At 37.9% G+C, this 25,598-nt stretch overlaps 1 protein-coding gene across 6 annotated transcripts in view; it reads left to right on the top strand.

Moving 5' to 3' along the window:
- LOC118229955 (histone H3.3A-like) overlaps positions 1-23,064 on the top strand; it is a 39,266-nt gene extending 16,202 nt beyond the window's left edge. For 2 of the 6 annotated variants that reach the window (XM_035422561.1, XM_035422563.1), the window contains 5 exons: positions 6,803-6,864; positions 8,679-8,733; positions 9,346-9,479; positions 9,882-10,035; positions 22,769-23,064. In XM_035422561.1, the coding sequence (XP_035278452.1) occupies positions 9,352-9,479; positions 9,882-10,035; positions 22,769-22,897 (411 nt within the window). In that variant the 5' untranslated portion in view covers positions 6,803-6,864; positions 8,679-8,733; positions 9,346-9,351 and the 3' untranslated portion in view covers positions 22,898-23,064. Of the gene's footprint in view, positions 1-6,802; positions 6,865-8,678; positions 8,734-9,340; positions 9,480-9,881; positions 10,036-22,768 lie in introns of all 6 variants that reach the window. The other 4 variants (XM_035422559.1, XM_035422560.1, XM_035422564.1 and 1 more) reach the window with 3 other exon arrangements.
- The last annotated feature ends 2,534 nt before the right edge of the window (positions 23,065-25,598 follow it).

Raw genomic sequence — 25,598 nt, 5'->3', positions numbered from 1 at the left:
CTGAATGCATTGGGGACACTTACCTGTGGTCGATGTCAAAATCATAGATTTTAGTTAATAGTTAATAGGTACAATGGGCCTTCAGTTAGAATACTATACCCGTATATGATGACGGAGAGTGTATCATAGTGCACGATACCAGCCACGGACACAGAAAACACAGGAGATATATGTTGTGTGTGGTCACTGACTTAGTTCAGCAGAGTATCCTGATCCAGTAAAAGCTGTAACTGACTCCTGTGACTAGCTATATCTATTTAATGTTTAAGACATGCTGGGAAATGTGTGATGCCAGGATGACAAGTTTTTGAGAGGAGAGTGTAGGAGACATGAACCCCCCCCCCCCCTTTTATTTTTCTATAGTTGTATATATTGGTAAGGTATTATGTTAATTATCACTATGTAATCAGTTGTGAATATTTATGCACAGGCAGACAGTAGGGCAGATGGGCCAGCTCAGATACACAGGGGTCCTTATCGAATCAGTTAATGTTATTAGCTTCCTAGCTAACGCAAGCTGCGCTGTCTGTAATGTTATTTGAATTGTTGTTTTACAGGTATGTAAGCTACTGCAGTATGGTTAAAACTATTCACAACATTATAGGGATTAACTATATATATTGTAATTTGTTTTGTTGAACATTAACTATGATATTAATCGTTTTGTGTAACTGTATATATAACGTTAGCTGTCATAGCGAAGACGAAGATCTGACAGTTGAGTAACGTCCTTGGTTACCATGACTACCATAGCTAGCTAGCTAGCTACACAGCTAACGTTAATGTTTTCAGCTTTCTAGCTGACGCAAGCTGCATGGTCTGTAACGTTATTTGAATTGTTGTTTTACAGACATGTTAATAAACCCCTTCAAACTACACTTTGGTGTTGATGAGTGTTACATAGACATGTCCCAAACATTACATTACATTACAACTACATTACATGTAATGTCCCAAACCTAAGTCATCAAAAATGTGTCCTTCTAAGGTATCTTATTTGGGTGAAATTCGAAGGCAACGTCTGATCCATCCTTCAGCTAGGCTATCCCACAGGTCTTTGCGATTTCCTCAGACATCTCACTGCTACTAAATTAATGGTGGCTCAGGGGTCATCTGGGTAGAGGTATAAGCACTCGCCTACCACCGCAGAGACCCGGGTTCAATCCCCAGCAGCAGTACTTCCGGCTTGGTCAGACGATCCTACGAACACAATTGGGAGTGTTCGCGGGTGGGAAGCTGGTGAGGGTATGAGTCCTGATCGTTGCATTAGTGACTCCTACTGGTTGGTCTGGGCGCCTGTTCAGCAGGGAGGGGATCTGGGGGAGATAGCGTGAACCTCCACACGCGTTACACTCTCCCAGTGATACTCCTCGCTGTGAGGTGAAAAGAAGCGGCTGGCGACTTTACATGTATCGGAGGAGGCATGTGGTAGTCTACACCCTCCCCAGACCAACAGAGGATAACGTATCGACCAGGACCGTGATTCACATGGGGAATTAGTATAATGACTAAATTGGGGAGAAAACGGGAGAAAAATAGCAACAACAAAAGAAAAAAATTAATGGCGGCTCAAACCAGCGAAGAGGTAGAAATGTGAATATACAGTGAACACGGTCATTTGTTATAGTCACATCTAAAAGTACATTTTAATTATTTAATACACTGGAATAATGCATTTAATGTTTTTAAACCTCGGTCAGTGAAATTGAACTAGCCAGCTAACTTGCTTGTAATCACGTTACTTCCCAATAGAACAACGTAGCTAGCGTTAATTTGGCTTAAAACATACAGCAAACAACTGAAATCATGATAATCTGGTTAAAACCAAAAAAGATAGCCGAACTAGTGGCTAATTATGTAGTGAGCTGAACATAAATCAAAATTTGTTTTCCCTTAAATAGAGAAGCAGAACAATTATGGCTACAAGGACAGAATCCATATTTATTTGTGTAGAGCAGGGGTGCACAACTCCAGTCCTGGAGGGCTGGTCTGCATGTTGGTTTTAGTTCCAGTCGATTGTCTTAGTTTTTCTTTTCTGACAGCTCTACAAACTATGCTGGTTCAGTCGTGTACTTGAGCTCAGTAAAATCTTTAGGATGCACTCGCTTTATGCAGCTGTAGCTAGTGCTTATACAAATGTCAGATCTAAATATGATTGAGATAATTAAATAATTAACATTACATTACATTCATTTGGCAGCCGCTTTTATCCAAAGCGACATACATTAAGAGCCCAAGTTGCCACAAAATCTTGAAACAGATTGGCCCTTGTTGTGCACCCCTGGCGTACAGTCTGTCAGTTGGAAAATTAAAGACGTCAGCTGTGACAGTAAACACTGATCTCGAGCGGGCGCACAAACTTTCTGTGACGTCGTCCTGCCTTCAAAGTGCGTCCCAAATTTGCCTTTTGAGGTTCCTTTACGTTAGGATAATCCCTGCAGAGGGAGCTGCATTCTAAGGACGCAGACAGTGAGGCAGCTTACTTCATATTGGGACACAGCCATTGTCTGCAGTGCTGCCCCAGTAAAGCAACACATTCATAAGCAATCGTCCCACTGCTAAATATTGTGCTTTTTAAAATAAAATAATATTGCTTTACCAATAGATTATATGGCTATCATCAACCCTTTTTGTCGTTTGCAAATGTTATAACAAGCTGACTAACTCAGCGTATTTGCAAGCTAATAGGCTACTTGAGTAAATTGCACAAAAACATGCCCATATAGGTTATTCATTTTTAAATCTAAAATGTTTCGAAAGCCAAAATGTTTTGAAAATATCAGTGAATGGCATAACATTTATTTAGCTAGGAACTAGAGTCTGATGTCGGAATCAGTCACTGCATGACACTTGTTCTTGTTGACAACGAACTGGAGTCAGTGAACGAAGCGTCAGAAGTTGGAGGAATGAAGGAACTGGTGAACGATTCCAGGAATGAATCCTTTTAGGGAACAGAATGAAAGGATTCGTGTCCCTGAAAGGAACTGGAATGCCCACCACTAGTGTGTGAGCAGTGTCCAAAAAACAATTCAAGCTGAAGCTGTATATTTGCGATCTAGTTAGTAACAGCGAATGGGAGTTCTTGTTTGATTAAACATGAATTTTTACAAGTAGGGAGTGCTTGATAGTAAGTCTGAGTGCTTGATAGACTCAAAAAGTTTCAATGAACACAATGGGTAGTGCTCACATGTAAAAATGTGAGTTGAATACACACACAAACCAACTTAAAAAAAAAATTTAAAACCCAAATCAATTATAAATTCTTGGGCCAAATCCAGTCGGGTCGAGTCCGGGCATCGACAGGCTCTGGCTGACTTTGAGAACTGTAATTGTGCTCTCTATGGAGTAAACAATTTCTTGGATTTTAGAAAATAATAATAATAATAATAATAATAATAAGCTGTAACACATGTTGGATGATTGGTAAAAATAACTTCAGTCTCAAAATTTGACATGATATCTCACAGTTTAGAGGTTCATGATGATCAACCATGTGTACACACAACACAGGCTCCAGAGGGCTTCTGTATATTACCCATGCTTGTCCAGGCCCGTCTGTATTATGACTCCTAACAGAGAGCCACTTGATCCAACAAAAACTTGGTTCAACTGCTGACTGTCAAAAGCTCAAGAAATTATTGAAAGGGCTTTCAGGGTCATGAAAACAACGTGACATTTTCTTTAAGGAATTTTAGCAGACCGCAGCAAAATAACGTTGCAGATGTCAATTTTGTAAATGTTATCTGTACATGTATATATGAAATTCTTGGTTAAATATTTATTATGGTGGCATCGACTAAATGTTTAACAATTATTTCAAGTAACTTGGCCCTGAGTTTTTTAATCTAGGATTTGAGTTTCAAGTTAGGATTCAAAGTGGAACCTGTCAGTCATTTAACCCCTTTGCGCAATGCCAAATCTGGCCAATCTTTGCCGATTTAGGGGGTACCCTATTTAAAGCTTTATAACTCCAGATGTGAGCATCACAGAGACTTGAAAAATGGCTTAAATGAAGCAAGACTTTGCACAATTTACAATACTAAGATTTGTTTATATTCACAATTTAGGAAAAACTAAAGTGCCACAAATTCAATTGTCTAGGCAAAAAATAAAAAATGAAATTGCTCTTTTTTAGTTTGCAATGAACTACTGAGATATTGCATATATACAGCAGGTTAAACTATACATGTCCTGGACCAAAAACTCATTGACCACAAGTGTGGATATAAAAATGTGTGAAGCAAAAAGTAAGCAGTGTACCCAAATATATCCAAAATGTCTAAATTATGCATTGCTGTAAATCACAATATAATCATGTATTTCACTACGAATCTACTGTTTTGACTCAAGAAACTCACTTTTACATAATTTTCGAGTGGGAATTACAAGCTTTCCATCAGTACAGTGGCCTAAAATATCTACGGGTCCAGAATCATATCCAAAATATCTCCAAAAATGAGTAAAATGCTTTTTATCCATTATCAAGGAAATACGTGTAACCTATTTAAAGACACTCAAATTTAAAAATAACGTAAATAACAGAAATATTTTCAACAGTAACACTTACATTTGGATGATGAAATCTTGTCTGTGTTCAGTAGATAGAGGCAGAGACAGAATCAATGCTGTCATTCCCCAGTTCTAACTTAGTCCAGAAAACAGTATATCAGCTAGGTCTATCAGCAAACATATGCCTTAGCCATGCTCGTAATTTCTCAAGAATAATATTTTCCAAGAAATGATGAAAGTCATCAATAAAATTTTGCCACGTGCAGTGTCTTTTACTGCTACCACAGACTGAATGCGTAATGCAGCTATAATAAGACAAAACATTTGGTTACAGTGAGCTATATGTAGGTGCCATGGACTACAAAAGACACTAGAACTACAAAGCTCACATGTCCACCTCCTCATTTAACCACGCCTCCTACCACAGCTTTCCTGTTACAGTATTGGCTTACTGTAAATTCGAAATGCGCAACCTTCAATAAAACGAAGGTTGCCGTTGTTTCGCACTCTCTTTGCCATTTTCCTCTCCCTGGATTCGCCTCCCGTCTCCCTCTCGAGTCCACATACCAGGAAGAGTTTGTAAGGCCTGCAACGGAGCAAGGTGCGTATATCATCAGCTACTGGCTGCAGGAGGAACGAGGCACTCCGAAGCGCTCCTATGATTAGCGGTGGTCGAAGAACCGGGAGAGCCACGCACGACCGACACATCCTGCAGAGAAATCTCACGAAGCAAGTGACCTGCAACCCGGATCAGGCTGCGTGTTTTGGAACCATGAGGAAAGGGCGAACAGCTTCCCCTTTTTCAGACTTTGCACTGGAAACCAGGAGACATTTCTAACAACTAACCAAAAGCAAAGGACACTCAAGTAAGGCTGTAACTCTGGGCATAGCACAACTTGCAACAGACTGATTATATTTATGACTAAATGACTAAATGTACATGACGATGCTAACGGTTATTGTGTTTTAATGATAAATGTAAACGTTTGATGTACCTTAACGTTCTACGAAGGTTTCTAAGGTATACCTTTTAAAGGGAAACCGCTTTTTTATGACTATACCTTAACAGTTGCCTTAAGGGACACTTCCAAAGGTACGTCGTAAGTTGGAGCTGGCCTTCACTGTGGTGCTGAAAAGTTTATCAATCGATGCCAAGCGAATCGATTGTCTCACTTGTAAAGGCTTATGAATGACGTTTTAATATAAGAAGTGTTGTCATAATTATTTTACATCAATCTAATATTGCAGAAGAGGAAACTATGCCTACTAAAGATCATCTGCTAATCTCTTTAAGAGTCAAAACGAGACCTTGTGATAGTTTCAACAAATACATGTAGGCTACAAAAGATAAAATAAAGAGCATCAATCTGGACATATAAGCCATAGTCTGGGACTTCTTGGAAGCCCAGGAAAAGGGATATAGGCTACATGTGGGTGAATTATTTTGTTCTGATTGAAACAAAGGTCTAATGTTAATATGTTTTTGTCACACAATATATAGGCAGTAGCAGCATATCCACTAATTCTTGCAGACTTTTCTCTTCAGTGCAAAAATGATCGAAGATGAAACGCAAAAGCGCGTGCGTCTGTGGAAATTGATCATGATTAATTCTATACCGGGTATGCCTTATGAATAGGCCTACCTGTTAAAGTGATATGTTCATCCACCTTGATTTGCTGTTGGATAGTCTTAAGTTTAACCAAGAATATCTTTATTGGGTTGTTTACTGAAAATCGTAAAACAACATGGTAAGAAAGAAATGTTCTGTAATGTTGATATTTACCCAGTGCTATTTTGTTTTATATAGGAGGTGTGAGCTAAAGGAAAGGGATGTAGATAATTTGTCCTGTTTGTTCATTATGAGCCACCGTACCTGTATGTGCGTTTATGGCTGGGCCAATCAACATGCTTTAGTTCCGTCTAGTTCGGTCATGCAAGTATGCTCACTCAATGTCGGCTTTGCTCACACGGGTTTTATATTCTTAATAAACCGGCGGTTTGTTCCAGTGTAATCAGTGTAATCATTGACTCACACACAAACAAACTAATTTCTACAGGGTATGCAGTCAGAAAAGCCTCAGTAAGCTCCACTACGTAAAAATAATATACGCTTATTTTTTTCACAAATTGGATTAGTATTATGGATAGGCCCTATACTTTATTACCATCATGATGGGAATAGACAGGTGAAACGACAACATTCTCATGATGTGCTATGCACAAAAACGTTGTTTGGCTAATAAATTTTCATAAAGTTAATATTAAACTATCTATGTCATTTGTGCCTTTCAGAAGGTATACCTTAGCTGAGGAGGTGCTGGGAAACAGCTCAACAACTAAAGGAAGACCTTAAGGTATACCTTACGATGCACGTAGCGCTAAGGAGGCTCTGGGAAATGCAGCCCTGTATGTTTGGTTGGCTCTAAGCCATCCACTGTGCTGCGTTAGTTTTAATATATGTCACACACAGAACATATCTTGCATGTGATCTATTTTAATTACTAACTGGTCTTAGCACGGCATCTTGTAAAACATACACCCATAGCCATATAGCAAATATCCTTCATCTGTTTGGTATGCTTCATGCGACATTGTTTTTTCACTAACATTGTCTAAGCTTCAAAAGCCCCTCCATACATACTCCATCTTGTCCCTTTTGTTCTCCGTGAACACATGTCCGCGGTTCACAACCCCCACGTAGGAAAACATCCAACACTCCTCAATCTCATACTCACACATACACACGCACACACAACACTTACACACACGTCCACTCACATAGTTTATTATACATCATTGTAAAGAATTGTGCTTTGCCATTTTTGGTACTTTGTGTTTAATAAACTTTATTATATTTACACGGTTGTCTGTATTTGTATTACTCTTGTGTTGAATTGAGTCAGCTGCTGCTAATCAAAAGAACTTAGTAGAATATCTTCACCTCTTAGCTGAATCATTTACATTAATTTACTATTAGCTGAATGTATGAAATTATGATTTGGTTGAGATTGACTATGAATGTGTAATTTTAATAATAATTCATTTAATTATTAATTTAAATTGTCAATTTATAGTTCGTATACTTAATTTATGAGACTGATTATTATATGCTGGCACCACCTGTGAGGATATTGATGTATAACCTCTACATTTTGGTGCCCCACTATGAGAAGTAGCGGGATGTCCCCTACATATAAAATGCTATTCATAAAGTATAATTAGACATATTATACATCAGTATAAAGCTTAAAGCTCTGTCACCTATTAGATCGATTAATTGTCGATCAGGCCAGATTGCACTACAAATGGAGGACAACACTGTAAACAACATGTGGTATTTTGGAAGGTACCTAGGCATCACAAATGAGCGTATATTTCACTAATGGATTGTCTAAGACAATATATGATCACTCAGTCTCGAAAGGGACATCTCTACGCGTAAAACCAATGGTAAGGGTGAATATTAATTCCATATTTAGTTGCAGATATTGACAGTAGAATGACATGGTATAATTTTTGAAAAACTCCTCTTGTTTATTTCAGTGTTCAGTGAGCAGAGTTTTTCACAGCTGTACTGGTATACCTTCAGCTATTGTTGGCTTTATCTTGTTTCTATGACGGAATACAATTTTTTAGTGGTAAAAGCATGTTTTCATATATGCCCAGATAGACACTGTTGTCCAGTGTAACATGCATGGGGGGTGTAGTCACAGATGAGACTACAGGGAGGGGGTGCTTAGTAAATGGACAACCAGCACGACAATGGTGGCGCTTAGAAACCTTTTTACCTGTCAGTTCATAATCAGTTAGAAAATTGTGTGGCATTAAGGCAGTTAATCATCTGTCATTAAACCTTAAAAGTTTAGAACAATTAATATTGGATTTCTGGGGTGCAATTTTTGGTGGGCCAGCAGCCAGAACACACGAGGGGACCCCAGCCCTTATCATACAGGACATAGTAACTCTACGCATGTGTGCCTTCTGAGTAAGGAGTTTTTCTTCCAGAGAATTTCATAGGAAATGCTATAGTGAACTAATTGTAGTACACTTCATTGTTGCACATCTCTCTTGTCCTAATCCTACATCAATTTGTGAGGTCACAGACTAGCATGTACCATCTGAAACATGTGACCCCACCTGCCACTTTTTTGATTCTGTCATACACCAGGTGAGGTGGAACGTCATTTTTCCAGGGGACCACACCTCTTAAGCAGCTGGTGCAGGTAGGTTGGTGATGCTTCACCAGTGATTTAGCTGGATATTTGCAGATTCAGCTATAAGTAATTTTACAAATTAAATGGCAGAGAATTTTAATAGCACACATATTCAAGCTTGAAGATTGTTTTGAGGGATAAAAGGCCATAAAATTGCCTCAGTTGAAGAATTTTTAATATTTTCATTGGCTCATAGAGTTCCTCCAAGGACAAAACAATCCATGACAAATTCATGAAAAAAAATATTTGTCAAAAAAGTGATGTATAACTCACTTAAAAATGATATGTAGTGAGCTTTGCAGATCAAAACATTCCTTCAGTATTTCAGGATGATTGTTGAAAAATCCAATAAAGATTTTGTTTCTGAGGAATTCATGTGGTGCACTTAAAGGAGGCCCAGACGGAGGCAGACTCTCAACTTGTATATAAATCCTCCTCTGCAGCTGAAGGTTTAGCCTAATTCTCTGCCATAGCACTTTCTGTACAGTGGTTCCATCTCTGTCTGTAACCCTCTCTGTTTCCCTCTATCTGAATAAAGTGAAAGAATCCATAAGGAGCAGACAATCCTCTAATTTTATATAAATAAAGGGCTTTTATTTCTGTGTGGTGTCCCCAGTGTAGCAGGCCATGGCACGTACAAAGCAGACTGCTCGCAAGTCCACTGGTGGGAAGGCACCAAGGAAGCAGCTGGCTACTAAAGCTGCCCGCAAGAGTGCCCCCTCCACCGGTGGGGTGAAGAAACCCCATCGCTACAGGTGTGTGTCACCCATTTATTGCACTCTTCATGGGGACATTGCGTTAGCCATTGTTCCATGTTTCATAAGACACTCCAGACTATTGTAAATGCATATATTTTTCTGTCTTCAAACTAGTGAATGAGAATTCTTACCTAAATCTAGAATTATATGAAAATTATGCAAAAAAAGAACAATGTCCCCATAAATTGCCATTTTCAAAGTCAGGCTTGTTTACGAATAGTGAAAGATGTTACCACTGTTTGTGGTGATATTGACGAGCAAGACTTGGCACATTCTCCTAGTGCTGAGCCTCTCTGAAATACTATGATGAAAGAAATGTTCCCGATGATGGTGCTCTTTTAATGTTCCTGAAAGCTACCAGAAATTTTGAGGTGATTCGCCTCACCTCCCTCTTCCCAGGCCTGGTACAGTGGCCCTGCGTGAGATCAGGCGTTACCAAAAGTCCACTGAGCTGCTTATCCGCAAGCTTCCTTTCCAGCGCCTGGTGCGTGAGATCGCCCAGGACTTCAAGACCGACCTACGCTTCCAAGGGGCTGCCATAGGGGCCTTGCAGGCAAGTATACCAATGTCTATTTACACACTCTAGAGCTGGACCATAGACTCCTTGCAGGTGAGTATACCAATGCGTAATCACCCTCCTATGATAAATGTGGACCATAGGCACCTTGCAGTCAGGCAAGTATACTAATGTCTAATCACCCCTTCCTCTTGTATATTTTGACCGTAGGTGCCCTGAAAGTAAGTATGCTAATGCCTAATCACCCTTTCCAACTGCAGAGCTGGACCATAGGCACCCTGCAGGTGAGTATACAAATGTTTAATCACCCTTTCCTACAGCACAGCTGGACCATGGGCACGCTGCAGGTGAGTATACTAATGTCTAACCACCCTTTCCCACTGTAGAGCTGGACCATAGGCACCCTGCAGGTGTGTATACTCATTTTTAATCAACCTTACCTACAGCACACCTGGACCATAGGCACCCTGCAGGTAAGTATACAAATGTTAAACCACTCTTTTGTACAGCACAGCTGGAACATAGGCACCCTGTAGGTGAGTATACAAATGTCTAAGCACCCTTTCCTACTGTAGTGTTGGACCATAGGCACCATGCAGGCACGTATACTGATGTCAAACTTTAATCTTAGCTTTAAAAAAGAAAAAACTGTCTTCCTAAACTGTCCCCTAAAACTCTGAGGGGAGAAATAGGCAATGTAGTTGATTATTGGTTAATATTTAATCTGCAACACCTAGTTTGAAAGTTTGATCCAAGTTTCTTGAACCAGAGGCAGCTATGTTGGACGCTTAATTTGCATAGAACAAAAACAGAGTACATTCTATAAAGGACCGGCGACAGCACCACACCACTCGCCGGACCGCTTCTATCATGCACTGTTCAGCCTGTCCACAGAAAATGAATAGCATACGTTGAGTGCCGGATCTGGTGTGAACCCCCTTTCATAGCCAACCAAAAGAGAATGGTAACACACAGAACGTTTATAATAACCATTGAAAGACAATAACCATTAGCACAGTTATATACATTCAATCATAAAGTTGTTACATTCAGTCTGCTGCTAAATTATTCGGTATGCCCAGAGTTACAGCCTTACTTGAGTCCTTTGGATTGGTTCCATTGTCAGAATGCTTTCTGGTTTCCAGTGTGAAATCTGTAGGAGTTTGATGTGGAAACGAGGCAGCCATTCACCCCGTTCTTCAGTTCCAAGACTTCAGTTCCAAGACTTGTCTCAGGCCACTTGCTTTGTGGGGCTTACTGGAACCACAAGATCCATAGCTTTTGGTGCATGGTAGTTCTTGGTCCACCGCTAATCACGTAGGCTCTGGGGCATCTCATCCCTTTTGCGGCCGATAGCCGAGGGTATACAGAAGATAGCCTTGCTCGGTAGCCGGCCTTGCGAACTCTTCCCGGCCTGTGGGCTGCATGTGACGAGAGAAGGGTGGCGAGGCCAGAGAGAGAGGAAATGGAACAAAGAGCGAGTAAAATGAAACAGTGTGAAACAATGGCGACCTCTGTTTCATTCAAGGTCGTGTGTTTCAAATTTACTGTAAGCTAATACTGTGGTAGCGGGCATGGTTGAATGTGTCACCCTTTGAAGTGGACATATGGGCTTTGTAGTTTTCTGGAGTGTATTTTGTAGTCCATGGTACTGGACTTTGTACAAATGTACTTTTTCCACATAGACTACTAGTAGTTATAATTATGAATGAGTCATGTTTTGAAGTGGAATGTTTTTAATGGGGTGTTGCAGACAGTACAGACGTACTAATTGTTTGTTTGTCGGTAGAATGGGTAGATAGAAAACAGGGCAAGATAACATGAATATAGAAACGTGGTGTTTGCTGTTAAGAACGTTTTTTTAGTAGCCAAGTAAAGAAGTAGTTAGTAGAAATGGTCAGCTGTTGTAACTGTTTAAGAAAATCAACAAATGTGCCGTCATGAAATGCATATGGCTGGCCGTGCATAACTTATGCTAAACATATGCAGTGAAGATTCTGATAAGTGCAAAAACAATAGTTTAAAAGCAGTAGACAATAATTAGTTATCAAATATGTGTGCATGAGATATTAAAGGTTCGAGATTAAAGATCGAGTCGGGATTCGATCCTCCGACTTTGCAATTCTGAGGCAAAGGTGTTAGCAGTGAGCCACCAAGAAAGTAGCTGTCCAAGGTGTGAATTTTCTTGGTGAAATGTGTTTTTAAGTAAGGCAGACTCAGCTCTGGTTGTATTCCATGTGGCCTGGCTATATTGTAGCCGGCTAGAAAATATTCACATTGAAAGCAAATGTAGCCAGTTAACTGAATAATAGAGCCCGACTGATGCCAGATTTTTGGGTCCGATGCCAATACCGATTTTGGAGAGTCCTAGCCCACCGATTACCGATGTTTTGACCGATATTTTGTCAAAAAGGGCAACATTTTCCAGTCAATTTGAAAAATGTATATTTTATTAAAGTTTCTATATTTAAGAACATTTAACTTATAAGCAAACAAATACAAATAAAAATAAACACACAAAGAACTTTTTAGATAAAAAAGTAAAAGATGATATTAAATTAAATATATATATTAACACCATCTTTAAGTGTGTGAAATCAAAATAACTCCACACCTTGCTTTTACTCCTTTCTTTTCCAGCCATCTATAAAAAATAAATTTAAAAAAATCAGTTTTCCAGTTTCAAACATGTATTTTATGAATATTATTATTATTGTTGTTGTTGTTATTAATTTGTTATTATTATTTCTTAGTATCTATTCTCAGTACATTCATTATATTTTCTTATTTTATTCCTACTACATGATCTCAAAGAGTAAGACTATCTAGCGAGCTTCCCTGTCCATAAGAATTTGGTGGTGAAAATAACTACAATGCGCTCTGACGTGTGACTAGATGACACACTCGCTCGCAATAACACATTAGCAATTGACACAGCCTGATTATTATTTCTTCTTATATATTCTCAGTAAGTTAAATGAATTATATTTTATTTTATTTCTACTACATGATCTCAAAGAGTAAGACATTATCTAGCGGAGCTGTAGAGTGAATCAAGTGTAACGTTAGATTAAATTAAATTGACTGGATGAAATAGGCCTACGTGAAAAAAACTACAATGCGCTTTCGTGCAGGTTACCCACGCTAACTGTTGGTTGATTCACTTCTCCAACAGCAATCCTTCTCTCATGTTATCACGACAAAGCTAGATAACATGGCTTAAAATGATCCATGTTAGAAGTGTTTTATCTGCGTTTTTACTGTCTGGTTAGCTTGCTACGATGACGCGTGACTAGATGACGCACTCGCTTGCAATATTGGCTATTGACACAGCATCATATAGTAGCTAATATCATTATCTCAGATGAAAAAACAAATGTGTGATGCATTCAATCACCATTTTATTTTGGCTGGTTATTTATTTGAGAATACAGCGATGTCCTCTGGAAATGTAGATCCTACGCTGCTTATGTGCTCACTGCCACTTCATAAAGGCTTGTTAGCCAGCTAGCTTGCTAAAGTGAACCAAATAATGAGGATTGATAAACATAGTGGTCGTATAAACGCATTTAATGAAAAACTTTCACTAAACATACATACCTTTATTGCAGCAATCGAATCTGTGCAGACAAGTCTTGCAGTGGAGAATATTGGATGAGGCAAGAGTGACAAACGTCTTATTAGAGAAGTAGCGCGTCAGCTGCTGCATTTCACACTTGTATCAGAGCTCCCTCTACTGGACAATTCTTGTAAATAGCAATTACAACGTTCTAACAGACAAGTACAGATAAATAATCATTGTTTTTTTGTTTGTTATACTTATTTAAAAATCGGGACACATCGGTGGCATAACTGCCGATCCCGATGTCGTCAAAAACGTCAAATAATGGCGGATATATCGGCCACACCGATATATCGGTCGGGCTCTACTGAATAATACTGTGTAGGCTATACTTTCGGTGAAGAAGGATCCAGAATAATTCAACAGTTGCAAAAGCAATAGTTGAAAAGTAATAGACAATTATGAGTGAGCAAATTAGTGTGCATAAGAAATGAGTAATTTGGGCGAGTCTCAGGTGGGATTCGATCTTGAGGCTCAGTGGTCCCAAGTCCATGACATTACAAATGAGCCACAAACTTACTAGCTGTCCTGACCGCATGTGTGTGACATTTTGATTGGCTGGTTTAGGTAAAGGATTGCCTGATGTAGGTAAATGTCCATTGGGGAGACATTTAGTTTGTGGGCTAGCAGCATTGTGATGATGTAATCGGGCAGGAAAAAGAAGAAGCAGGATAAAACGCAACATGACGGAGGGCCAAGATGGCGGCAGTTTAGGAGGGAGTGTTCTTTACGCTCTGTCAGGTAGCTTAAGAGGTTATGTGAATTAACAACGCAATTTGACCTTATGATCGTAGCCTATTAATAATTGGATATTTGTGAGGGTGAAATATTATCTTAACTTGAAATTACGAAAGTGGTTGAGGAAAGAAAATCTCGAGCAGTTTACATCTGAAACCACGATAAAGAACCAAATGGAGGGCGCCATGGCGAACGAAACAGTAAACATCGTTAGCAACAACCCCATGACGGCACTTGAAATAAATACAAACTTGGAAGATCCGTTGCTGAATGATCTTAATTGGTATAAGTCAAAGTCAGAGTTAGCAACGGACGTCTCAACACATCAAATCACCGATACTCCTGTGAAACCCCCGTCCAAGAAATCAAAACGGGAAAGCCGAGAAAACTCAGGTGAGGTGCTGGCAGCCATTCGTGCACTTTCCGAAAAGCAAGATGAGACCTACCGGAAAATTTCAGCTATTGAAAAAATGACTGAATCAACTTCTAAACAAATTGAGTTGCTAGCCATTACCGTTCAACAACTCTCCGTGGATGTTAGCCAACACAAAGACGCATTATGTCACATGGAACGTGAGATCAAAGATTTGAAAGCGGAAAATAAAATTTTGAAATCCACTGTTGCTGACTGTCAACGCTACAGTAGAAAATGGTCGCTGAAAATACATGGAGTGAGAGAAGAGGACGGAGAAAATATCAAACAAGTGGTGACCGAAATCTTTGGAAATGTAGCACCCAAACTCCGCGACTCCTTGAAAGGAGGCGTTGACATCGTTCACAGACTTGGACAGCGGCGACAAGATGGATCTCATAGAGCTATCATAGCTTTATTTGCACTGCGTTGGTTGCGAGATGCTGTGTGGAAAGAAGCGAGGGGGTCGAAGTTTCTTCACGATAACAAACTTCGTATTGCGGAGTCACCGGAGGACAAAGCCGTGAGGGAGAGACTTTGGCCCATGGTAAAAAAAGCGAGGGAAGAAGGAAAAAAAGCATCTTTCCGCGGTCCTTTTGCTTTCATTAACGGAAAAAAGGTGGACTTTTCTGAATCACCCTAGTGTTGCCTAATTGATGTCACTGACAGGTCAATCCTTCAATTGCAATTTAACTCTCTAGATCGTTTCCTCCAGAGCGTCATGCGTTTGCCTTATTTTTTTTATAAACCATCTAAGTTCTGATTTAATTCGTTTTCCTAAATGGAAAATGTAGCCTATGTTCTGTTGAAGAGGCTATACTCAATAGGTTTGGGCTGAACTGGTTCCACCCTCAAAGTGTTCTTTTTTTGGCTCACTTATGTTGTTAATCACTACCTCATTTTAGGAGATTTCAGTCAGCAAATCTCTCTAGCGTTCACGACTGTACAGTATTAGTTTTTCTTTCTTTCTTTTTGTTTTTTTTTTCCTTAAATTGTTATGGAGGTTGAGTTTCATTCTTTAAGTATTATGTCCTTAAATGTCAGGGGTATTCGTGATGCAACTAAGAGGAAAGCTTTTTTTTTATTTTGTAAAAGAAGTGAAGTGGATTTAATTTTTTTTCAAGAAACACATTCTAGTGAGACAGATGCTAATTATTGGAAAACGCAATGGGGTAACTTGACCTATTTTAATCATGGTACAAACCATTCAGCAGGAGTCTCTATTTTTTTGCATAAGTTTAAAGGGGACATTTTAGAAAAAGTAGCCTCTACTGATGGAAGGTGGATATCATTGGTGATTAAACAGGAGAACAGTATTTTTATTATTTGTAATTTATATGGCTATAATTCTCATGCTCCCAATAGAATTTTATTTAGTCAAATAGCTGATAAGCTGAAAGATCTTCAAGATAAACACCCAGGTTCATATATAATATGTTGTGGGGACTTTAATGTATCCCCTGATGATTTATTAGACCGATTTCCCCCTAGAATAGCTCAGAGCAGTCTAAACAGAAATTTGGTGCAACTATTATGTACAGATCTATCCTTGACTGATTCATGGCGTTTTTTAAACCCTGATAAACAGGAGTTCACCTGGTGTAATAGAAACTTGTCTTCAAAATCTAGAATTGATCTATGCTTAATTTCAACTTCAGCCCTACATGTTATTAATGAGGTGTCCCACGCTGCTCCCCTAACTGACCATAAACAAATAATTGTGAAACTAGGTTGTGCACAGAACTCAAGAAATCTACGTGGTTACTGGAAAATTAATAACTCCCTTTTGATAGACAAGAACTTTAATAGCGAGGTTGCATACTTGATAAAAACCATTTTTAGAGATACAGTAGACGAAGAAAACAAGAATAAATGGGAATTCTTCAAATTTAAAGTTAGATGCAGTGCAATCAGAAGAAGTAAAGAACTCAAACACATAAATTCTATGAAAGAAGCAAAATTAATGGAAAAACTTAACTTTTTATTGAATAAAAAAGATATCTCTAATGAAGAACAAGTTGTATTAAAAGATATTCAACTTAAACTGGACCAAGCATATCTGGATTTGGCTAAAGGTGCTTATGTTAGATCTCGGGCTAAATGGTTAGAGAAAGGGGAAAAAAATACCAATTATTTTTTTGCCCTTGAGAAAAGAAATCGTAAAAAAAATTCCCTTACTGCTCTTAATATTGACGGTGCCTTATGTAAAGACCCAAAAAGAATTTCTACCTTTGTTTACAAATTTTATGAAGATTTGTATAGTTCTAAATTTAACTCTGTTGCTTGTGAGGCATTTCTTGGAAATATTCAAAGCAAAATCCGTACTATTGATGATCAGTTTAAACAATTATGCGAGGCTGACCTTACTATTGAGGAAATTAAAAATGCTTTATTTTCTATGAAAAAAAACAAATCCCCAGGAATTGATGGGTTATCCATTGAGTTTTACATTCAATTTTGGGAACTTATTAAAGAACCTTTATTTAAAATGTATAAACAGTGTATCAGTCAAGAAGAGATGGTTCCCACAATGAGACAGGGCATTATATCTCTCATTCCTAAGCCTGACAAGGATTCATTACTAATTGATAATTGGCGTCCCATCACTCTCCTATCAACAGATTACAAAATTTTGGCTTTGGTCTATGCCAACAGATTAAGAAAAGGATTGGACTGTTTAATTGCGGAGACTCAAACTGGCTTTATGAAAAACCGTCATATTAGTAGTAATATTAGACTTATTTTAGACTTATTAGACTATAAAGAGGAGATAAATTCCAATGCAGTTATTTTATTTTTAGACTTTTATAAGGCATTTGACACAATTGAACATAAATTTCTCTTTAATACTTTAAATCTTTTTGGTTTTGGGGATAAATTTGTGGGCATTATCAATATGTTATATAAAAACATAAATAGCTCTGTCATACTTGGCTTTAACACTTCCAATAGATTTCAGATTAATAGAGGGGTACGTCAGGGATGCCCAATCTCCCCCTTTTTGTTCATTTTAATCACAGAATTATTATCAATTAATATTATTAACGAAAATACATTAGAAGGGATTTCAATTTTTGGTAGGGAAGTCAAAATTTCTCAGTTGGCAGATGATACCACCCTTTTCTTGAAAAACCAACATTATATACCTATTGCTATTAATTTAATTAAAACTTTTTCAGATGCCTCTGGTCTAAAACTAAACTTAACTAAATGTGAAATTTTATCTTTATATAATTGCAGTGAATCTGTAATGTATGACATTCCAGTTAAGGATTCTGTTAAATATCTTGGGATACATATTACCAAAGATCTTGTGACTAGACAACACTTAAATTTTTTCAGTAGAATAAAAAAAACTAAAAGCATCCTTAATTTTTGGCTTCAAAGAGATCTTTCGATTATTGGGAGAGTCCTCCTGTCCAAGGCTGAAGGCCTATCTCATTTTGTATACCCATCCTTGTCATTATTTGTTCAGGAATCTACAGTTAGTGAAATAAAGATAGAAATATAAATCACACACTTAAAACATTGCCAAAATCATCAAAAAGATTATCTTATGAAAGGTTTATGGAAACATATAACTTTCCAATCCCCTTTAAGGAATACAATTCTGTTATGCGAGCTATTCCTCCCGGGCTAACTCAAGTTAATTAGAAACTACCTTTGCTGTGGTAAGATAGATAATACATTACCAATATTGATGCTGGATGGTTTAGAGCTCACAGACAAAAATGTATCAACAAACATATTCGCCAAATCTTTCAACAAAGAAACAAAGTGGTGCCAAGAGGTAAATTCTACTGGAGAACGTGTATTGAGAATATTTGCTGGAAAAGGGCTTTGCTTCTACCATATAAATATTGCATTTCTAATAAAACCAAGGAGACTCATATTAAACTTCTACACAAAATATATCCAACTAAAGCATTTATAGCTAAATTTATAGATATTGACAGCCTTTGTACTTTTTGCAATAAAGCTGATGAAACTCCTGTCCATCTGTTTTATAGCTGTGAAATAACAAAGAAATTCTGGGAAGATTTAGCATCTTACTTATTTTCAAATTCTAATATTACATATTCCTTCATGCTAAAAGACATTGTTTGTTATTATGATAACGAAAATAATAAAACATTGGAATATGTAGTTAACTTCTTTATTCTTACTGCAAAATTTTTTGTTCATAAACAGAAATTCTCTAACTCCCGTCCTGCCTTGCGTCTCTTTTTGATTGAATTGGATTCACTTCTATCGTCAATTAAAATACTAAAGGACAATAAAAGTCAAAAGTTGATAAAATATTTACAAAAATTTTTTGAAGAACCCCCTGTTGAAATGTAACTGAAATAACTGGTTGTTCTCACTCCTTACCTTTGTATATCGTAATGTATATTCATTTAAATTTAATTATTTGTACCATTACTGACTAGGGAATGTCCATATTCACACAATTCTTTTTCTTACCTTTTATAATTTTTTATTTTTATTTATTTTTATTTATTATTTTTATTTATTATTATTATTATTATTATTATTATTATTATTATTATTATTATTTTATTTTATTTTTTCCCCTATTATTTTATATATTGTTCCATGTCTTCTGTGTTTCAATAAGATACTGTAACATTTGAATTTACATATTGCTGTACTTTCATGCTTCAACCTGTACTTTGTAATTTCTACCAAAAAAAAAAAAAAAAAAAAACGCAACATCCCCTAAGTTTAGGACTTTATTGTGCGGACATTGTTGTTTGTGAATTTTGTCTGTTGAAATGGGGTCAGAAGGTACAGAAATGAATGTTTTTAAGGTCTGAGAGCCTGTGGTATTTGTGGTTATTTCTGTAGGAAACCCTGAAAAGTGGCAAACTCTCGGTGCTGTATAGGTACGGGGCATGCCGACTCACCAAGGCGTAACTGGGCAAATTTTTGATTTGTAATTAAACAATTCACATTTGGTGAATTTAATTTCAGGCTATGTTTACACATTTTTGTTTCATTGTGTAGACATTACAGTATTTTTTATGAATAGTAGCCTTTTGATTGCCTTTGGAATCTGTTATTGGTGTTTATCAACATGAGGATCAGAGGTCAAGGAAGCCATTAATAATAAGAAAAAAAGGACCAAACAGTAGATTACTCAAAACATTGACAGCTTGTTGTACCCGTACCCCAAATCCCTCAGCCTAAACTTAAAAGCTATTATGATTAGTGAGATAGTGAGGTCAGCTTCTGGACATTTAAAACCTTCTGCAATGAATTCCTAGCAAACTGAGCAGCAGACATAAAAGCCCTTTTTTCCCCAATTCTGTGCGTGCTTTGGGGACAGAAAGCAATTGTTAGGTAAATAGCCTAAGGTGGTTGAAATTAGAATTATGGAGTTATTTAGGAGTTGAGTGCAGATAGAACAAGGAGGAAGAGAGAAGGGAGGATCTCCAAGGCCCAGCTAGTGTAGAACACGCTAGATTTAAAGCTGTGAAATACAGCTCTGACAAAAATGAGTATAGATTGGCGAGATTGGCGACACCGGAATTTCCACAGACTTATAAGTCAGCAAGAACAATGTAGTAGTTGAAAGCTCAGACAACACTGTTTCTGAGCAGAACAAAAACTTGAAGGTCCAGCAGAACGGCGATCTATTAGGTGAAGACGCTGAGGGAACAGGCACTTGCCTAAAAAGGGTTTGCCAAAGTTGGGTAAAAAGGAGGAAAAGGAAAAAGAAGAGAGCATCCCCTGGGGTCATCTACCAAAAGTACCTGGCTGGGTACTGCAAGATAACAACTCACACTCAACTTTCTGTTGTTTATATCCGCTGCATAACTGTATGGGGACAATTTTGAAAAGTGCATCCTGGGGTGGGTGGAGTAGGTGTGTCTATCTCATATGCATAATTCTATATGCAAATGAATTTGTACAGCATAGCTACATCTGGGGTGTGGTCAGAGCAGAATTACATTTTTGATAGTGGGCAGCACCAAGATGTTTTCTACCTGTTTTTTTTATGTCAAATTATATTATTTCAGAAATGTTGAAATAACAGCACAGATTAAAATGTTTGATTATAAAGTACACATACAATATACCTTTACAGATAAAAAGTGGTCTAGGATGTAATTAACCTTTAAAAAAATTTTTTTCAACATACTCTACCAAGTGTACATAGTAATTTTATTATTAGGATTATTTACAAACGCTCTAAGATAAATTACAAATTCTCTGAAATTACAAGTGTGCAAACTGACACTTTCCCTGTTTTTTATTTTTTAAATGACAGAACTCCAGGAGGCTTCCCCCAGACCACATTTGTTTAGTGCAGTTCTGATTTCCAGTAGAGCTAGGGTGGTTAGCTGTTTAATGAGCGCTTTGAGAACTTGGAGTTATAGAGTTGACATTTTTATATAAAATTAGCTATGACAGTATGAATCTTCTTTGATGTGTTATATTTCTATACAGCATATTGTCAGCAAAGTGAGGATTAATTGAAATATGTTTAATTTTCCGAACCTAGCCGTTTTAACCATTAACACCCTTGTTTGACGTCCGGTACTCTGAATACCGAACACAAGTGCATCAACCGTTAAAACACCTCACTTACCCAACATATTTTAAAAATATTTTTGTTTGATTTAATAAGGTAATTATTATCAAAGATATGCATTATTAATCAAATCGCTGAATCCATTGACAGAGCAAACTGTTTGGATCGACATTCATCAAAATGTACAACTAATAACCAGGTGAAAATTAAGAAATTTATTACGTTACAACAAATATTCACATCTATTAGAATATTCCAACAGAACCAGAGATTAAACATAGACGCCAGACCTAGATATAGGACTCAGATGCCCACTTCCAACTGTTAAAAAACTTCCTTCCAAGTTGCCCAAACTAAACGAAACTAAAAGAAAGCTGCAACTGGTGACAAATAGGAGGGGGCAGGGACATGGATACGCCCTCTGACACACACACACACACACACACACACACACACACACACACACACACACACACACACACATTCACACCTCAGATAGCAACCCCCCAGTTCCTGCCTTGTCTTATCTCCAGGCTATGCTGACTGAACTTCCTAAGGCTGAGAATGGCCAAAGGGTAAATTACATGTTTGACAATGGCTGTGTCCCAATATGAAGTCAGCTGCCTCACTGTCTGCGTCCTTAGAAGGCAGCTCCCTGTGCAGGCATTATCCTAGCGGTAAAGGAACCTCAAAAGGCAACGAATTCGGGACACACTTTGAAGACAGAATGACGACCACTGAGAGTTCTCAAAACTAACAACCAAACCAAAGCCAACGGCTTTAACTTGTCAACTGACAGACTCTACGCAAATAAATACGGATTCTGTCATTGTAGCCATAATTGTTCTGATTCTCTATATAAGGGAAAACAAAATTAGTTTTACGTTCAGCTAACTAGCCACTAGTTCGGCTACTTTTTTTTTTTGTTTTATCCAGATTATCATGATTTCAGTTGTTTGCTGTATGTTCTAAGCCAAATTAATGCTAGCTACGTTGTTTTATTGGGAAGTAATGTGATTACAGGCAAGTTAGCTGGCCAGTTTTGTTTAACTGACCGAGGTTTAAAAACATTAAATACATTATTCCAGTGTATTAAATAATTAAAATGTATTTTTAGATGTGACTATAACAAATGATTGTGTTCTCTATATATTCACATTTCCACTGCTTCGCTGGTTTGAGCCGCCATTAATTAAATGGAAGTGAGAAGTCTGAGGAAATCGCAAAGACCTATGGGATAGCCTTCCAGCTGAGGGATGCATCAGACGTTGCCTTCAAATTTCACCCAAATAAGGCACCTTAATAAGTCACATTTTGTGGTGACTTTGGTTTGGGACATGCCTACAAAGGAGAAGTATGAAGAATAGTGAAAATGCTGCCGTCTAAGGCAGCTGAGTTTGTATTGGGACACAGCCTATATGTACCCCATAATTCTAATCTTACTATTTTTATGTTGCAGGAGGCCAGTGAGGCATACTTGGTAGGCCTATTTGAAGACACCAATCTGTGCGCCATTCATGCTAAACGTGTCACCATAATGCCCAAAGACATCCAGCTGGCTCGCCGCATCCGTGGGGAACGTGCCTAATCGCAGGGGTGGACAGTAATGAAGTACATTTACTTGAGTACTGTACTTACGTACTTTTTTTCAAGTATCTGTACTTTACTTGAGTATTTATCTTTTTGGAAACTTATGACTTTTACTCCACTACATTTGAAAGATAAATATTGTACTTTTGACTCCACTACATTTCTATGAAGGTTGTCGTTACTCGTTACTTTGAAGCATAGCTTTGAAGTCAGCAGTTGAATCTTTTTTTATTTTATAAAATGCGATTGGCCACATGCTGTGTTCCTCACAGGAGAAAAACCAATCACAGTAGCCTACTCCTAATATGCTGTCGGTCAAGTTCAAAGTGCTTGCTTGTTGCACCAGTGATTGAACAGTTCAGTTTGAACTCGGCGGCGGTAATGATGGCGACGGCAGAAGATAAGGATGATTCTTCGCCACCAGAGCACCCATGGCCATATCTCAAGTCCATGTTTGAGATTTGTGAAATTCAAAAAGATCATATTGTTTTAAATGTTTGCTCTGCTTACCGCGCACGAACTACATCGCTGCATTCAAAAACTCGCCGTCCAACCTGAAAAAGCATGTCGAGGTATGTAAACGTTAGCTAACGGTAGCCCGTTTGCTAATTATGAAGTTGTCTGAGCTTGTAGTGGTTACAGTTTTTATGCTAGGATTGGTCAGATGAAATTTTATGGAATTTGAGCGAAGGGTCATCCAACTGTTTCACATTTCAGGCAATGCTATCTATCATGTGTTGCTTTCTAATAACAGTAAAAATGCATCTGTAAATGAGCTTCTGTAAATGCATCATAGAAACAATACAACAGTGCGTTGGCATTAAAAAGAAAATGTACATTTGAATACTTAAGTATTTTTAAAAGCAAGTAGTCCAGTACTTTAACTCAAGTAAAAATTTGACTGAACAACTTTCACTTGTAGTGGAGTAATATTTGACCAGGGGTATCTATACTTTGACTCAAGTAATGGAGTTGTGTACTTTGTCCACCACTGTTTAATCGCCAATAGCTACATTTCACATGGAGAGAAAAGTCTATATTCTTCCATCTCACTTGGTAGTGATGAGTGTTAGATTTATTCCATATGGAATGTGACTTTGATATGTATGTAGATACATTTAAAATGGGTAATGGGAGTTTTTTGTTTTTTATTTTGGGGGGGGGGGGCAGTAGTTTTACATTTGCAAATCTAATGGATGTTCCATTAATTCATCTGTGGTTGTTTTTTATTGCAATACCATGTCAGCAAGCATACACTAAAAAATTTGGACAGAGCGTAATTTTAAGCATATTAATGCCGTTTTGTGATTTACAGGATGTACCAGCATTTTTTAAATGAAGCAACTGTTGTTGTTTCTGTACACTATATTTTTGACACAAGCAGTATTAAATCATTATTTCATTAGATTGGAAACAAGCACTAGCCATACTCTTCTATACCTTTGTGGTGTAAATGTTGTGCTTTTCTTGAAATGTTTGCAATTAAAGCATAAAGAAGAAATATGATTGGAGATTTTTTATGCCTTTTTCTGTTTACTCCCCAATTTGGAATGCCCAGTCGTGCTCAGACTGCAAGACTTATCACAACTACTGTTGTTGATTCTGGAGAGTGCAGACCAGCATATACACTCCAAGGCAAGTAATGTCAGCACTGCCCTATAGTACTTAAGTTGGGCTTGAACAGACATGAGCACTTGAGCTAGAGGGAGATGCTTCACGTATAAGTGAGGAGGCCTGATCGACCGACAGGGGCACGATAAGATGCTGCCTTTCTGGCCAACTGAATCCCTCCCATCCCTGCAAATCACCTTGCCAGACCAGGCCATGGGGTCCATCCATACACTGAAGCAATCTATTAAAAGGGCAAGCCACCTATTTAGCCACTTGGGGAATTTTTAAAGACTGTTGCAAACCACTGTTATGTAAAACAAATTGTCCATATATCCATCCAGCTATGTAGTATAAACTGTATACATTGTTGACCACACCTTATTTAAATACATTAATATATATATATATATATATATTATTGTTTTGCTGTTGCTGCTGTTATTATTATTAAATTGTTATATTATTAATCATCACAATTGTGTTCTTTCATAATGTATGTCAATGGGACAAAATATCATGGTTTGTAAGCTACAATGGAAAAAATAATGGCTATTTTTTCAATTTCAGCAAGTCTGGTTGTTTTATCGTTTTAGCTGGGAGGTAGCTTGTTGCGTCCTTGGCTTTTAGAGCCAACACTGTGGCTGTGTCCCAATATGAAGTCAGCTGCCTCGGTGCCTGCAGCCTTAGAAGGCAAGTCCCTCTGCAGGCATTATCCTAATGGTAAAGGAACCTCAAAAGGCAACACATTTGTCATGCACTTTAAAGGCAGGATGACATCATGTGAGAGTTGCATGCCTGCTCAAGATCAGTGTTTACTGTTACAGCTGACAAGAATGTTCATAAGTGTACATGGTACCAGAACACCTAGGGCCAAAGGTCAATGATCGACTTTGTAGATGTTTCATCAGACCTGCTGATGAAACAACTTTGATTTGTTTTGGACACTCAGGTAAAGAGAGGAATAGAGCTGTCAACTGATCAACATCTGGTGGTGAGTTGGATCAAATGGTGGGGAAAGCTGCCAGACAAACCAGGTAGGCCCAAACGTGTAGTGAGGGTCTGCTGGGAATGCCTGGCAGAAGAGTCTG

Source organism: Anguilla anguilla, chromosome 6 (assembly GCF_013347855.1).
Source record: "Anguilla anguilla isolate fAngAng1 chromosome 6, fAngAng1.pri, whole genome shotgun sequence".
Taxonomy (NCBI): Eukaryota; Metazoa; Chordata; class Actinopteri; order Anguilliformes; family Anguillidae; genus Anguilla; species Anguilla anguilla.
The sequence above is the reverse complement of the archived record's forward strand: the minus strand, read 5'-3'. Positions and strand labels throughout refer to the sequence as shown.